The sequence below is a fragment of the Mesoplodon mirus genome (genome assembly GCF_964341445.2).
Source record: "Mesoplodon mirus genome assembly, chromosome: 13".
Taxonomy (NCBI): Eukaryota; Metazoa; Chordata; class Mammalia; order Artiodactyla; family Ziphiidae; genus Mesoplodon; species Mesoplodon mirus.
Genome location: NC_138989.1, coordinates 287,320 through 303,198, shown reverse-complemented (window position 1 = coordinate 303,198; position 15,879 = coordinate 287,320). Strand labels below are relative to the sequence as shown.

The 15,879-nt window shown below is 47.8% G+C and overlaps 1 protein-coding gene across 3 annotated transcripts in view; it reads left to right on the top strand.

The window, feature by feature from the left end:
- The first annotated feature begins 1,529 nt into the window (after positions 1–1,529).
- Positions 1,530–15,879, top strand: part of LOC309814721 (zinc finger protein 268-like) — a 47,484-nt gene continuing 33,134 nt past the window's right edge. For 2 of the 3 annotated variants that reach the window (XM_082640802.1, XM_082640803.1), the window contains exons 1-2: positions 1,530–1,741; positions 2,050–2,131. In XM_082640802.1, coding sequence (XP_082496928.1) covers positions 2,099–2,131 — 33 coding nt within the window. In that variant the 5' untranslated portion in view covers positions 1,530–1,741; positions 2,050–2,098. The remainder of the gene's footprint in view (positions 1,742–2,049; positions 2,132–15,879) is intronic. The other variant, XM_082640801.1, reaches the window with a different exon arrangement.

Sequence of the window (15,879 nt, the reverse complement as noted above, 5' to 3'; positions counted from 1 at the left end):
TAGCTATCTCATTGCTCCTGCACAATTTTTATTTATTTATTTATTTATTTTTGGCTTGCACAATTTATTGAAAAATTTGTCTCTTCCACAATATTTTCCTCCAATATTTTATTATGAAAAATTTCAAACATACAGAAAAGTTGAAACAATTTTACAGCGAGTACTGATATTCCAAACTCAAGATGTTGCCTACTGTGTTGAACTTGCTCTGATGGTGCAAAAGCCATAGGGGTACCACTATGGGCACTCCCCATGCATCCAGGAAGTGGCACCAAAGACATTTATTAGTCGTCATTATGTTCTTCATCATCACATTGACAGTTAAAAAAAGAAGAGAAAAGGACCAATTTCGCTTCTGGATGTCCTTGATGGAGCAGTGAAAACTAATTTTATTAAATCTTAACTCTTGAGTCCATATCTTCTGAGTATCTATGCAACAAATATTCTGTGCTGCGTCCTGAAGTTCCATATCTGTCTCCAGAAAATGCACTTGAGTGATTATGTGAGTTGGGAGCTGAACTTTGCGTGAAAGTAGGACTGAAAGGTGAGGCAGACATATTCTCAACTGCCAACCAAGTAAGCTGTCACACAAGGGGAACAAGTGCCAGCATTGTCTGCCAATACAAAGCTAGAGTTTTCAAGTGCAAACAGAATTTTGGAAATCTTGTATCTGCCACTGTGAACTTCACAGATTCCCAGTACTTAAGATCAATGATGATATTGATGAATACGAGCTTTCATGTTGTATAAGGAGAGGTGTCAGTGTTTGGAAGATCTGCATTAGTCAGTGAACCAATATTTTCCAAATGACCAAAGCATGTTGTTACAAAATCATGCCTGATAAAACTATGCATTCAAAGTGCAAGACAGGCCAATGGGTTCTAATATAATAGAGTAGAAAAAGCTCACCTCTCTGGTTTCAGGTCGTACACTGAAACTGACCTATTCCTTGTTCAGCTTTTACTACAAAGAATATGCAGTTATCTAAGTATATTAAAATACCCTGTCCTTTTCCAACTATTGATACATACCTATGTGAGGCCAGATTTTTTTATATATTGATACTTCCACATAAGCAACACATGCAACAGAGTGAACGCAGAAGCACATATGAGACTCCAGCTGTTTTATATTAAGCCAGACATTTAAAGGATTCCCCCACCCCCATCCCCAAAGGAAGACAATACCACTCCTAATTTTCCTGGAAAATAAATGTCACTTATACAACGGAACGAATCTTTGCGTTATTAAAGTATAAATTAGGACTTTTACCATTTGGAAAAGCAGGAACCTTAGAACACTTTTAACTGAACTTATACGCCTCCCGCCTTTGCGCTATTGCTGTCAATTATTTTAATCCTCTGTATCACTGAAAGTCTGCGCGCCCACGCCCAGGGGTGGGGCGGGAAGGGCCTGCGCTTCGCGGCCGCAGCGCCCCCTCCCGGCGGCCCTCGGCTGGAGCCGCCCCGCGCAGGAGGAACGCCCGCAGAGGCTTCAGGGAGTTGTAGTTCGTCCTGCCCTCGGGTCATCCTGACGCATTTCCTGTGCGTCCGTAGCGGCAGCCGTCGGCTCGGCTCCCGCCGGGAGAACCCTGGTTGGTTTTTTGCGTCCCCTGCCCGTCGTGGCGACCTGAGCTGGAGCGTGCCGACTTCGTCTGCCCGAGGGCCGTCGCCGAAGCACCCGGAGCGGGCGCCGCACAGTCGAGAGCGAGGACCGACGGCTCTGGCTGCAGATCCGGGAGGTCGGCTGCGGAGCCGTTCTCCCCCGCATTTCCCGCTGCCGGTTCAGGGCTTGGGGGGGCCGCGCGCGCCAGTCCCTCCTGTGTCAGGGCGGCGAGACCGTGCAGACTAGTCTGGCCTCCCCCGCGCCTGCCCTGAGCCGATCGCGTGTGTGTAGGTGGGGGCGGAGCTGGGGAACCCCGCCGCTGCGTGAGGGAAGGAGGCCCGGCCGTGGGAAGGGAGGGGCGGGTCCTCGGGGGGGCAGGAGGGTCCCGCGTGGGCGTGGGAGTGGCGGGGAGACCGGTTCCCTCACGGTTCTCTTCTCTCGCAGCCGTCGGGTCCTGCCACCCCCCACAGGGCGCACAAAACTGGCCGTGAGGATGGCCGCCAGGGTCCGGACGGCTGCCGTCTGGGTGAGTCGGGGGTTTTTCTCTCGTTTCTGAAAAGCGCCCTGAACACCACGTGTGCTCATCCATCTTTTCCAGGGTCGGAGCTTGCGTGGGGCTTCCAAGCCACTGCGCCTCCTTTAAGATGACGTTGGGTCGTCCAGAAGTGCTTCTCGTCGTCAGACTTACTTTACTCCTTCTTTCAGTCTCTTTTCTGCCAATTCTGTACCTTGAGCCTTGAGTTAAACGAGAGGTCATCATCCATTTGCCAATGTCTTCGACACATATTTTCTTAGTTTTTTCCTTTCCGTGTCTTAAGATTTTGGGGCCTCATTTGGGAAGTTATGCATTTGTCCCTTCAGTTATTCAACAGTTTTGTTTATTGTCTTTTGTTTGCTGGACCCTTGGGCAGGTGCTAAAGGTGCGAAGATAGGTCGTTCCTGCTTTGGAAGAGCCACGGTCTGGTGGGAATTGTGGGCAAGAAAGTGTATGAGCACAATGGCACGTTAGGGGTCCTCCGAGAGCCGGCCGTGGAGACACACAGCGCAGGGCCAGTTTTGGAAGTAAGGACACCCCAAGAAATGCTTCAGGGATTAATAAGGGAGTCTTAAACTGAGATTTGAAAGGTGAATGAGGTGAACAAGGGACTGAAGGTCAGCCTAGGAAAAGGAAGCAACGTGCAAATTTGAGAGGCTTGAAGTGATGTAGTATGTTGGTGACCTTGGAACGCTTTACAGTTGCTGAAATGTAGAGTTTATGGTTTTGTAGGTGACGGTGGTGGTGCAGTGTGTATTAAGAAATGAGGCCAGGGGCCTCCCTGGTGGCGCAGTGGTTGAGAGTCCGCCTGCCGATGCAGGGGATACGGGTTCGTGCCCCGGTCTGGGAGGATCCCATATGCCGCGGAGCGGCTGGGCCCGTGAGCCATGGCCGCTGAGCCTGTGCGTCCGGAGCCTGTGCTCCACAACGGGAGAGGCCACAACAGTGAGAGGCCGCGTACAGCAAAAAAAAAAAAAAAAAAGAAATGAGGCCAGAGCCATAGGCAGAGATTGGATCGTAGAGGGCTTTGAGGATCACATTAAAAACTTGGATTTGGGGACTTCCCTGGTGGTCCAGTGGTTAGGACTTGGTGCTTTCACTGCCATGGCCCCGGGTTCAATCCCTGGTCGGGGAACTAAAATCCCACAAGCTGCACGGCACGGCCAAAAAAAAAAAATACTTGGATTTTATCCTCTAGGGAGAAAGATGGTAGGCTCAGAAGCAACTGGACTTGGTAGCTAGTTGGGTGCTGGTGGTGAGCAAGCTAGAAGAGCCAGGCATAACTGCTGGAGGTCTGCTCTGTGGGCCTGGGTTGGAATTGGTACCATTCTCTGAGTCAGGGAAGACCGTCAGAGTTGTTACGGAGGGCTGGGTGGACATTTCCTTTAGATATGGTGGGACCCTGCGGGTGCTGGTGGGCAGGTGGGTAGGCATCTGTCTCGAGAGAAAGGTCTGGACAGGTATCACTGAGTAGGTATAGCCAGATTAGCTCAAGGAGCACATGTGCCCTGGGAAGAGCACTGAGGGCAGTGCTCGGGGATGGACAAGGGAAGATGGTGGAGGAGGGGCTGAAGGTTGAGCACCCCCATAGGAATGAGAGAAATGGAGAGACTTGTGTTTCAGAGTCAAAGAAAAAGAAACCTCAAAAATGGTTGCCATGTGAGATGCCCCAGGGAGGTCAAGTAGTGTTACGTCACAGAAGTTCAAGTCGGACTTGGTGGTGATGGTAGTGGTGGGTTTCGCTGTGATGTTTCCAGAGCAGAGTGTGAGTGTGGGTGTTTGCTGGGCAGGAGGCGAAGGAGTGGGGTAGAGGGAGCAGCGGCCGGTTGCAGAAGTGGGAGAGTGAGGCAGGAAGCCAGCCACGTGGGCTGCGTCAGTGTGCCCCGTGGTTGCGGGGAGAGTGGTAGCTTGAGGAGAATCCAGGAAGGTTCCTTGGTACAAAATCAGTCTAAAAGTCAGTGCGTTTCCTGTTTATAAATTGTATCTGTTTAGAAGTTATAATGAGGTTAATTAGCCTATTTACAATGGCAGTAAAACAGGTGAAAGAACTGAAAACCTGAGCAATGCAGAGGACTTGTATAAAGAAAACTTTACAACTTCAGTAATCCTAGTTAACATTTCTACAGTGTCTACTCTTCCTAGCCATGGGTCTCAGCACTTTACAGATACAAACTGATCATTTAAAGATAAGGAAAGGTGACAAAGAGAGGCAGGTGGTCTGCCAGGATCACTCAGCAGGAGACAGAATTCAAACCCAGGGGCTCACGCTCCCTGCTCTGCGTTCTTTTATTTATTTATTTATTTATAATTTATTTTTGGCTGTGTTGGGTCTTTGTTGCTGCACATGGGCTTTCTCCAGTTGTGGTGAGGGGGGCTACTCTTCGTTGTGGTGCACAGGCTCTAGGCGCGTGGGCTTCAATAGTTGTGGCACGTGGGCTCAGTAGTTGTGGCTTGCGGGCTCTAGAGCTCAGGCTCAGTACTTGTGGCACACGGGCTTAGTTGCTCCGCAGCACGTGGGATCTTCCCGGCCCAGGGCTGGAACCCCTGTCCCCTGCATTGGCAGGCAGATTCTCAACCACTGTGCCACCAGGGAAGCCCTCCCTGCTCTGAGTTCTTAACAGGACAGCATGTACCGTCTCGGGTGGAAGAGTGAACTGATAGATACAAATCCCAGGCTTTGGTCTTTGAAGTGTTCATCATGTTTCCAGTCCCCAGGTACTTACTGAGCACCCACTCTGTGCCAGGCCCCCTTCCAGGTCCAGGCATGTGGTGGTGAACGAGACTGACAGGATCCATGCTTTGGGAGTTTGCACTCTGGTGGAGGAAGGCAGTTGCCATGTAAATGATGGAGAAACTACTTACAAGTGAACAGGAAACGTCGTTGTTGTGTTGTACATGGAATTAACATTGGTTGATGTGAAAGCTTGGGTGTTTGGGGAAGGTCCCACGGAGGAGGTGACGTTTGCAGGTCTGAGTTGCCAGAGTAGCCAGCCTTGGGAAGAGCAGGTGCATGAACATGCAGGGTGGGAGCAGCCATCGCCAAGGCCCCGAGGTGGGGGAGGGTCCGTGCCTTTGTAGCAGGGAAGGAAGGCCTGTGTGGCCCGGGTTGGCGGGGAGGGGAGGGGAGCAGACAGACATGGAGGGGCCAGAGGCCCGATCAGGCCGGGAAGCTGTTGTGTTAGGAAAGGGGGTTGGGCTTTTCAGAGACCCTCTGGCTGCTCAGTGGAGAATGGGCGACTGCAGGGGTGCAGACGAGAGGCGGAGGAGGTGTTGCCTGGAGCAGTGGAAGCGGAGAGACTAGACAGAATTGGGGGTGTTTGAAAGGTGAGTCCTCTTTTCTGACAACCAGCTTATGCTTTTCGCCTAGTCCATTGTCACTTTTTAGAGTGGTTTATTTTGTGTAAGTAGTCCTGTATTTCTTACCATTCCAGCCCAGTGTGAGTGCTCAGTGCTCACGGTGCGTGGGGTTCTGTGCTGCATCTGGTGTAGGTGTTCATCAGTACCTCTTCTTGGGACCAGGTTACACTGCTGGTTTGTGTAGAGCCAGGATTTGGACCTGGGTGGGTGGCCCTGCACCCATTTCCCTGGCCAGTGTACTCGACTGCCTCAGGGGGTAGCCTGAGGATTTCTCAAGAGACAGATGCTAGACTCCTGGGCCCTAATGGTAGTTATTGTTTTACCCACAATGGGTCGCTCATCAGCTGCTCCTTGGACTCAGGAGCAGTTAAGTCCCTTGCCGTGCCCTGGACGCAGTGGGTGTGTGTGGCCCAGTCCCTGGGGAATGATAGAATGTGGATGACCACACTCAGGGATGCGCTGAAAGCGGAAAGGATATCACATGCAAGACATTTTAAAACTGTGCAACACAGGGGTCCCTTTCCCGTGGCCGGTGACATCCTCGACCCATATTCTGGGTGTCCCCTCCTGGGTATCCAGGGTGATACCTAGTAATTAGAAGGCTGTAGACGAGTGTCAATTCAGAGCAGAGGGAGGTGGTCCTCGGTGGTGACGTTGCACTGAGGCCTGTGAGCCCCTAAGTCTCTGTTTCTTTCCTCGGAGGATGCTGGGCACTTACAGGCAGGTTTTGTTTTTTCAGTTTGGCTACTTGCTGCTGTTGACACTTCCTCCCTTAAATGTGTCATTACAGCTTCACTTCAGGGAGTCTCCATTCCTAGGGGCTTGGAAAGATTTTCCGTGTCCTCCTCTCCTGTAGGAGCTGACTTATTTATTTATTTTTAATTAATTAATTAATTAATGGCTGTGTTGGGCCTTCGTTTCTGTGCGAGGGCTTTCTCTAGTTGTGGCGAGCGGGGGCCACTCTTCATCACGGTGTGCGGGCCTCTCACTATCGCGGCCTCTGTTGCTGCGGAGCACAGGCTCCAGACGTGCAGGCTCAGTAATTGTGGCTCACGGGCCCAGTTGCTCCATGGCATGTGGGATCTCCCCAGACCAGGGCTCGAACCCATGTCCCCTGCATTGGCAGGCGGATTCTCAACCACTGCGCCACCGGGGAAGCCCTAGTGGACTTATCTTAAACCAGGGAACCTTGTTTCCCTTTTTCTCCGGCCTTGGGCAGAGCCTCTCCTCCCACGGACCACCGCCAAACACCGTCACCACGGTCACCACCATGACATGGTAATAGCATCGTTTGCAGTGCAGTGAGTTGGGGCTTCAAGACTGATGCGAGGGGGTGTGGGAGAGAAGGGAATTCTGCCTGACGGGGCCTTTCTGAGGAAGGTTGGCCAGTGCTCCCGTGCATACCAGGCTAGATGTCTTCAGCTGTGCCCAGACTGACCCTCTTGGCGAATTAAAGGTTAAAATGATAATTCCCTGTTTTTTTTAATATATAAATTTTTATTTGTTTTATTTATTTATTTTTGGCTGCGTTGGGTCTTCGTTGCTGTGCGCAGGCTTTCTCCAGTTGTGGCGAGCCGGGGGCTACTCTTCGTCGAGGTGCGCGGGCTTCGGGCTTCTCACTGCGGTGGCTTCTCTTGTTGCGGAGCACGGGCTCTAGGCACGCGGGCTTCAGTAGTTGTGGCTTGCGGGCTCAGTAGTTCGGCGCACGGGCTTAGTTGCTCCGCGGCATGTGGGATACTCGCAGACCAGGGATTGAACCCGTGTCCCCTGCACTGGCAGGCAGATTCTTAACCACGGCACCACCAAGGAAGCCCCAATAATTTCCTGTTAAAATATGGCAGTGTTCATGAATTACTGTTTCAGAACTAACAACCCTCACGCACCCTTGTTCATATCCAGGTACCGGTTAGGCACCGAGGGTGCACGGGTCGAAGGCAGCCCTGGGGGTTGAGAGGGGACGGCGGGCAGGCCAGGTGGCCGCGGGGTTCGCGCGGGGGCAGAGGGAAGCCCAGGGAGTGACCTTGGCAGCTGCTCTCAAAGGACCTGTGGAATTAGCCATGCGAAGGCAAGGTAGGAGGAGGCTGCGGGCAGAGGGAGCCCCTGTGTGCTGCCAGCAGTGGGCCGGGAGTGGCCAGCCGCCGTCAGGCCTCTGGAGCTGGCTCAGCACTCAGCTGTAGGGGCTGGGGGGGCGGCCAGGTAACGTGGCGGCCTGTCACCCGCTTGGCTGACTTGGAGCAGGCTGCTCACCCCTTCCAGACAAGCTGAAAACTACATTCTCCTTGTGACTTGAGGCTTTGATGATTGTGGAGTCACCTTATGTCCAGGAATCCTTTTTTTGTTCTAAAGTCTGTTTTATATTCTTATAGCTGTAGGAGCCTCCTTTTGGTTAATTGCTTGTCATATATTTTTCTTTAGCTTTTGACTTTTTTATATCTTTATCTTTTAGATGTGTCTTTTTAATTTTTATTCTTATTTTTTATTTTATTTTTTGTGGTACGCGGGCCTCTCACTGTTGTGGCCTCTCCCGTTGCGGAGCCCAGGCTCCGGACGCGCAGGCTCAGTGACCATGGCTCACAGGCCCAGCCGCTCTGCGGCATGTGGGATCTTCCCAGACCAGGGCACGAACTCGTGTCTCCTGCATCGGCAGGCGGACTCTCAACCACTGCGCCACCAGGGAAGCCCTAGATGTGTCTTTTTTTTTTTTTTTTTTTTTTTTTTTTTTTGCGGTATGCGGGCCTCTCACTGTTGTGGCCTCCCCCGTTGCGGAGCACAGGCTCCGGATGCGCAGGCCCAGCGGCCATGGCTCACGGGCCCAGCCGCTCCGCGGCATATGGGATCCTCCCAGACCGGGGCACGAACCCGTATCCCCTGCATTGGCAGGCGGACTCTCAACCACTGCGCCACCAGGGAGGCCCTAGATGTGTCTTTTTTAAATAGCATCATTTTTTAAAATCAGTCTGTCAATCTTTGTACTTAACTCAGACACTTGGTCTGTTATGATTAACGTAATTACTGTTATATTTGAGTTTAAATCTACCATCTTACTGTGTTTTTTCTATACTGTGTTTGCTGTACCTGATCTGTTTTTTTTGTTTGTTTTTTTTCTCCTCTCCTGGCTTTGTTTTGACTGATAATTTTTATTCTTTTTCTTTCTGTAAATATTTTTGGGCATTATACACATAATTTATGCTGTAAAGTTTTTTTAACTTAACTTTTTATTTTGACATAATTTTAGATCTTAAAAAAGTTACAGGAATAATACAAAAGTTCTTCTATACCTTCATCCAGATTCCTCAAATGGTAATATTTTACTGCACTTGCTTTATCACTTTCTCTCTCACTCTCTGTTCCCAGCTCCTCTCCTCTTTCTCTCTCCTCGTACATACACATTTTTTTTTCTTAACTGAAACTAATTTGCAGACATGATGTTCCTTTACCCCTAAATACTGCAGTACATCTCACAAACAAGAACAGTTTTTTACAAAACCACTGAATCAGGAAATTGACATCAATACAATGCTGTTATTTCATTTACAGGTCTTATTGCGATTTTGCCAATTGTTCCTTTATAGAAAGTTTGGAAATACTGTCCTTCATGGGAGAAGAGTAACTTGCATCATGTGTTGCGATGGGCTGTGCTGGCTCTTTCGTGTAACCTGGAACAGTTCCTCAGTCTTCTTTGTCATGACATGGTGTTTTCAGAGTCCAGGGAGTTCTGTGGAATATTCCTCAGTTTGGGGTTGTTTGCTCCTCCTCCTGATTCGTTTCAGAAGTGCTGCATTCTTCCCTGCATCACATCAGGGACATTTGTGGCTGCTGATGTGAACTTGCCTCATTTGGTGAAGGTGGTGTCTGTGTTCTCTCCCCTGTAGTCACTCTCTCTTTCCTTTGTAAGTCAGTATCTGTTGGGAGATACTGAGATGAAATAAATACCTTTTAGTCCTCAAACTTTCACCCACTCATTTAGCCTGCATGGGTGATTCTTGTGTGCTGTTTTTTTTGTTTGTTTGTTTGTTTGTTTTGCGGTACGCAGGCCTCTCACTGTTGTGGCCTCTCCCATTGTGGATCACAGGCTCTGGACGCACAGGCTCAGCGGCCATGGCTCACGGGCCCACCGGCTCCGCGGCATGTGGGATCTTTCCGGACCGGGGCACGAGCCCATGTCCCTTGCATCGGCAGGTGAACTTTCAACCACTGCGCCACCAGGGAAGCCCCTGTGTGCATTTTTATTATGCTAGTTGACAAATGAGTTTTATCTAATTTCATTATTCTTTCTACGTTCATTAGATACCTGCCTGCTGTCGGAAAGCTGTGCCCCACCCCCCATTTTTAAATTTGCTCTGTTGTTTCCTTTTAGACTCTAGTGCAGCTTATGATAGAGCTTCTCAGTCTGTGTGTCACTGCTCTCCTGTCTTGCCCATCTGTCTCTCCATACTACTTTCTAGATAATTTCTTCCGGTTTGTCCTTTCGTTTACTAATTCTTCCTAACCTGCTATTAAAGAGACTTCAGTTGATGTGTTTTTATCATTCCTATAAATTCTTTCTAGTTCTTTTTCAAATGTGCTTGCTAAGTTATTTGTCCAAGTCCTTGCCAAGTCATAAGGCTTGCCTTTCTCTCCCTGAATATAATATTTGATTTATAACCAGTGTCCATCAATTGCACTGTCTGTTGGCTACAAGGTTTTCTTTCTGTTGTTTGTTGATTTTAATTGGTTCTTGTTCATGTTGTCTTGTTTTCTGAAAGCTTTATTTTCTTGTGTGGTGGTCACTGTTCTTGAAAAATTCTTCAAAGGAAAAATTTAAGGTGTAGGATAAAGGAAAGGTACCTTACTCCAAAATACTCTGAAGTATTTTGAAGTAGATTCAGTTCTCATGTTATTTCATCTGTACATCACTAGGCATTAAAAACATACATTTTCTAATATAATTATAATACCACTATTACACCTAACAGAATAATTCCTTGGTATCATGGAATTATTCCACGTTCAGATTTCATTTTCCTTTTTAACGTTGGCAAGTTCAAATCAAAATCCAAACGAGGTGCACACTTCTTACTGTTACATACGTTAAGTCTCTTTTAATCCAGAGTAACCCATCCTTCTTTCTTTTTTTTCCCCTATTGACTTTTTAAAGATGCTGAGCCATTTGTCCTTTAGAATGTCCTTCATTTTAGATTTATCTCTGTTTCCTTGTCACATTTAACATGTTTCCTGTCACCAGTGTTTCTGGTAAACTGAAATTTGTCTTTAGAGACTTTAGGTTCATTTATTAATGTTTTTGGCAAGGATACTTGATAGTGTTTTGTCTTGTCACCTCAGGGGGCACGTATGTCTGGTTGACTCGCTCTAGGTGATGCAAAGATGGGTGGGGTCAGGGGTGACGGGGTGGTATTGTTGTGAAGTTTCCCGTCAGCCTTTCTAACGGTTTCATCAGTTATGACCCTCCCCTCGGCCAGTTATTTCACAGCATCTACAAAGTGGAGACTTTCTAACCCTATCATTCTTTCCATTTTTGTAGCAGGAATTCTCTGAAAGAATTTACAGAATCCTTCTCTAAAAAAGAACATTTCTTCATCAACAGAGCCGCTTGGTTACCCAGAGACACAACTTGTGTAGGGATGGCAGATCCATGCTTAACCCTTCCCCTTTAATTGCCAGTTTTCACTAAGGAGATGATGCTCTAGTTACATCCATTGGTGACAGCACTGAGTTTTTCATTTGATTCTTTTTCTTTTTGTTAATTTGAGTATGATTAAGAAACTCGTAAATCTTGATACTGTTTACAGTTAGTTTCAATCAGTTGCAGTCAGTATTCTTTTAGAGGGTTTTGTTGTCCCAGCCTTAGCCCAAGGGAGCCTTTCAGCTTGGCTCTGAGGCTCTTTGGAAAGACTCTGTTAGTCTTAGCTGGCTTCCTAGCCTCCTTGCTCTTGGGCCCAAGAAGATATTCTCCGCTCATTTGAGTATTTCCCGTCCCAGATCTGGAATCAACCTTTTCTCCAGGAGCCTGTATCTTTTCGTAGGGAGTGTGCTCAGGGACCACAGTTGATACTGGAATGTCATTACTTCTGGGCTGTTTCAGTAGACAGACCTAGGGATCTTTGGAAAGGAAAAAAGTTATGATTCATGTTGATATTTCCAATTCAAATTACAGAGTTTAAAAGATTTATTTTTTTGAAATTACTCTTTTTTGGGTGGAAGTAACCCAGTTGTTCACTAAGAGATGAATGGATAAACAAAATGGGGTGTGGGTGTGTATGTGTATATTCAGTCTTAAAAAGAAATGAGTTCTGACACCTGCTACAACATGGTGAACCTTGAGGACATTATTTTCAGTGAAATAAGCCAGTCACAAAAGGACAAATACTGTAAGATTCTACTTAAGTGAGGTTCTGTTACAGAACCAGGTTTGTTCGCCCAACACGCAGCAAGCCAGATGCTGAGACGCTGCAGTTTGTAGCAGAGAAAGAGTTTATTCACGAGACAGCCAAGTGAGGAGGTGGGAGAACAAATGTCAGATCTGTCTCCTCGCAGGTGAGGGACTTGAGATATTCACGGGATAAAGAAGCAGGGAGGTCTTAGGTATGGGGAAGTGATTGGAAGTAGGGAAAAGGGGAGGTAATCAGTGTTCTGTGCAGGCATATCGGGGTACGTGCTTCTTCGTGGGATACGTGTTCAAAAATGGAGACACTTAGCATGATCTGAGGGTGGAGGTTTTGGCCCTCTGACATCAGGCGGTCATTCTTCAGACACGTGTGCAGGCCCGGTTTTTAGGGTCAGTGGTCCCAACCGGTCTTGGCTGCCTTGAACTGGACAAGAGCTGACTCTGGGTTTCTGGAAAACAGCTTAAGTGCCCATTGATATAGTGACCCATACGTCAGAGGTGTAACCTATAGGGGACAGTTAGTAATTCAGGCAGGCTTGGTCACTGAGGGCGGGTTCAGGCGGGGGGGTTAACAAGCTGTCCCTTGGCTGCTGCTCTGTAAGACGAGCTCGAGAATTTCTGTTAGTCACCACTGCACTGTCTGTTAACCCTGTGGAACATGGTTTCGGTTCCTAGAGTAGTCAAGGTCATAGAAAGTGTGGTCCGTGCTGGTTGTCAGGGAGCTGTGGTAGGAGGAGAATGGGAAGTTACTGCTCAGAGGATATAGAGGTTCAGTTTTGCAAGATGAAGAGTTCTGGAGATGAATGTGACTGCTGGGAATGGTTACACAGCACTGTGAAGGTACTGAATTCCAACGAACTGTACACTTTAAAATGGTTAAGATACTAAGTTTATGTTACGTACTTTATGTTATCACAAGTAAAAATTTTCTAAGAAGATGAGCTGTGACTCTTACCTCACCCGATACCAAAAGATTACCTCAAAATGGAACATAGACGTTAAGAGCAAAAGCTATAAAATTTCTGGAAGAAATCATAGGGGAAAATATTCATGACCTTCTCTTAGGCTAAAGTTCTTAGAAAGCTCTTTTATAGGTTGTGCTTTTCGAGATAGAAATTGGGCCACATCAAGATAAAAACTTTTGAACTTCAAAGTCACCATTCAGAAAATGAAAACACAAGTCCCAGACCGGGACTTTAAGTATTTAAAGTCTGGGAGATAGTATTTGCAAGTCGTGTACCTGTTAACAGGGATATATCCAGAATATATGAAGAATGCTTACAACTCAGTAAGAAGACAGATAACCCAATTTAAAACACGGGCAAAGGGTTTGAACAGACACTTGACCAAAGAAGATGTATAGATGGCAAGTAAGCACCGGAAAAGATGTTTAACATCATGAGTCACTAGGGGAATAACATTCATATCATAATGAAGTCCCAGTTTATACCCAATGGCTATAACCAAAAAGGCAGACGGTAAGTGTTGGCAAGGATGCAGAGAACTTGGAACCACTGCAGACCTGCTGGTGGGGATATAAAGTGGTGCCGTCGCTTCGTAAAGGTTCTGGCAGTTTCTTTAAAAGGTTAAATATAAACTTACTGTACAGTGCAGCAGTTTTACTTCTAGGAATTTACCAAAGATAAAGGAAGACATGTTCACAGAAAGACTTGTATAGTAGCTCAAAATTAAAAAGAATCTAAATGTGGATTAAGTGATGAACCTATAGATGAAATGGAACACTATTCAGCCATAAAGGAGCAAACCGCTGGTGTGTGCTGTAGCAAGAATAAACCTCCAAAGTGTTGTGCTGAGCGGAAGAAGCCAGACGCAGTAGCTAGTGTGGTCCCGGTCGTGTGAAATGTCTGGAACAGGCAGATCTGTGCACAGGAGCGGAGCAGTGGTTGGGGGTCGGCTCCAGAGGAATCTCTCTGAGGCGGTGGGAACGCTGTAGACCTGGATGAGCAGACTGTTGCAAAACTTTCCATTTATTAAAAATCATTGAAGTTAAAAAATTACTCTTTGTATAGAAGCATTATTAAGGTATAATTTATATACCATAAAATTTACCCTTATTTTAAGGTGTACCTTCAGTCATTTTTAGTATTCACAGAGTTGCCTAAATATCACCGTATCCAGTTTCAGAACATCATTATTACTTCCAGAAGAAACCCTGTCCCCATTCACAAGCCACTCTCTTTCTCTTTTTTTTTTTTTCTTTTTGCGGTATGCGGGCCTCTCACTGTTGTGGCCTCTCCCGTTGCGGAGCACAGGCTCCGGACGCGCAGGCCCAGCGGCCATGGCTCACGGGCCCAGCCGCTCCGCGGCATATGGGATCCTCCCAGACCGGGGCACGAACCCGTATCCCCTGCATCGGCAGGCGGACTCTCAACCACTGCGCCACCAGGGAGGCCCCACAAGCCACTCTCCATCCCCTCCTTCCCCTATCCCCTGACAGCCATTGAATCTACTTGGTGTGTTCAAGAATTTCCCTATCCTAGACATTTGTATAAACAGAATCATGTCAGAGGTGGCCCTGTGTATCTGGCTTCTTTCATTTAGTGTACTGTTTTCAAGGTAGCTTTGTGTTGGTCTCAGCCTGGCAGGAATGATGCTGTGACGCAGAGCGCCTGGGGCGGGGCTTGCCGGGACCCGTGCTGTTTGTGGCAGCCTCACAGACGTTTCCCTGACTGGAGCCAGCGACATGGCTGGACCAGCCCTTGTGGTTCATACTGTGACTGCAAGGCGCCTCATCAGCAACCATCGGGGAACTCTGAAAACATAAGGTTTATTACTCACAGACCCTGCGGGGTACGTGGCTCACCGGGGGCCACACAGCAGAGAGAGGGAGAGGACGAGAATGCGGACCTGGGGTTCTGCCTTTACTGGGGTCAGGGGGGGTTGAGGTTCTGCCTTTATTATTGGGGTCAAGGGGGGGTTGCAGGTTCATTATTTATTGGTGAATTTAAAATAAGGCTGAGCATTCAGGCACTGGAAGGGAAGAGCGGGGTCCCGCAAGTGAGCAGTTATCTAGGTCACCCGGGGCTTTCTGGGAGGGGCGTCAGGTGGGGCGGCCTGGCTCCTTATCTATAGCTGTGTGGCTGGCAGTGCGTTTATCTAAGACGGATGACTTTGAAGTGGTGCCTCAGAAATCAGAAGCTTTCAGTACGATCCGGCACTTGCATTACAGTCAAAAAAAGCTAATCGTCAGGGCTCCCCTGGTGGCGCAGTGGTTGGGAGTCCACCTGCTGATTCAGCGGACACGGGTCCGTGCCCCGGTCCGGGAGGATCCCGCATGCCGTGGAGCGGCTGGGCCCGTGAGCCATGGCCGCTGAGCCTGTGCTCCGGGGCGGGAGAGGCCACAACGGTGAGAGGCCCACGTACTGCAAAAAAAAAAAAAAAAAAAAAAAGCTAATGGTCAGGTACCTATAGTACAGAAGTTCATCATGTAGTAGCATTTTTCGGTGCTTCATTCTTTCTAATGGCTAAATAACGTGCCTTTGTATGTATAGATCACATATGGTTTATCCCTTCATCCATTGATGGGTATTTGGCTGTTAGGAATGAGGCTGTTAGAGCCATTTGTGTGCAAGCGTTTCTGGGGATGTAAGCTTTTAATTCTGTTGAGCGGATACCTAGGAATGGGATCGCCGGCTAATACAGTAATTCTGGGTTTAACACTGAGGAGCTGCCAAGCTGGGTCCAAAGTGGCTGCTCCATTTTACATTCCCACCAGCTGTGCGTGAGGGTTAAAAACTTTACTCTTGCAACTTTCTGTCATGTGCTAGATATCTTGCTTCTTAAAAAGAGTGATATAAGTGTCATGTCCTATAGCATACATAAGACGGTTTTAAAATAACGATTTGTTACCTTTAACAAGGGTGCTAAATGAGGTTCAGTCTGTCTTTGTAGCCCATTTTATCCGAAGAATGCAGTTAAATACCGCATGTTAAGTCAGTTGGTAAAATGATTGTCTGTTGTAGTTTTGTTTCCAATT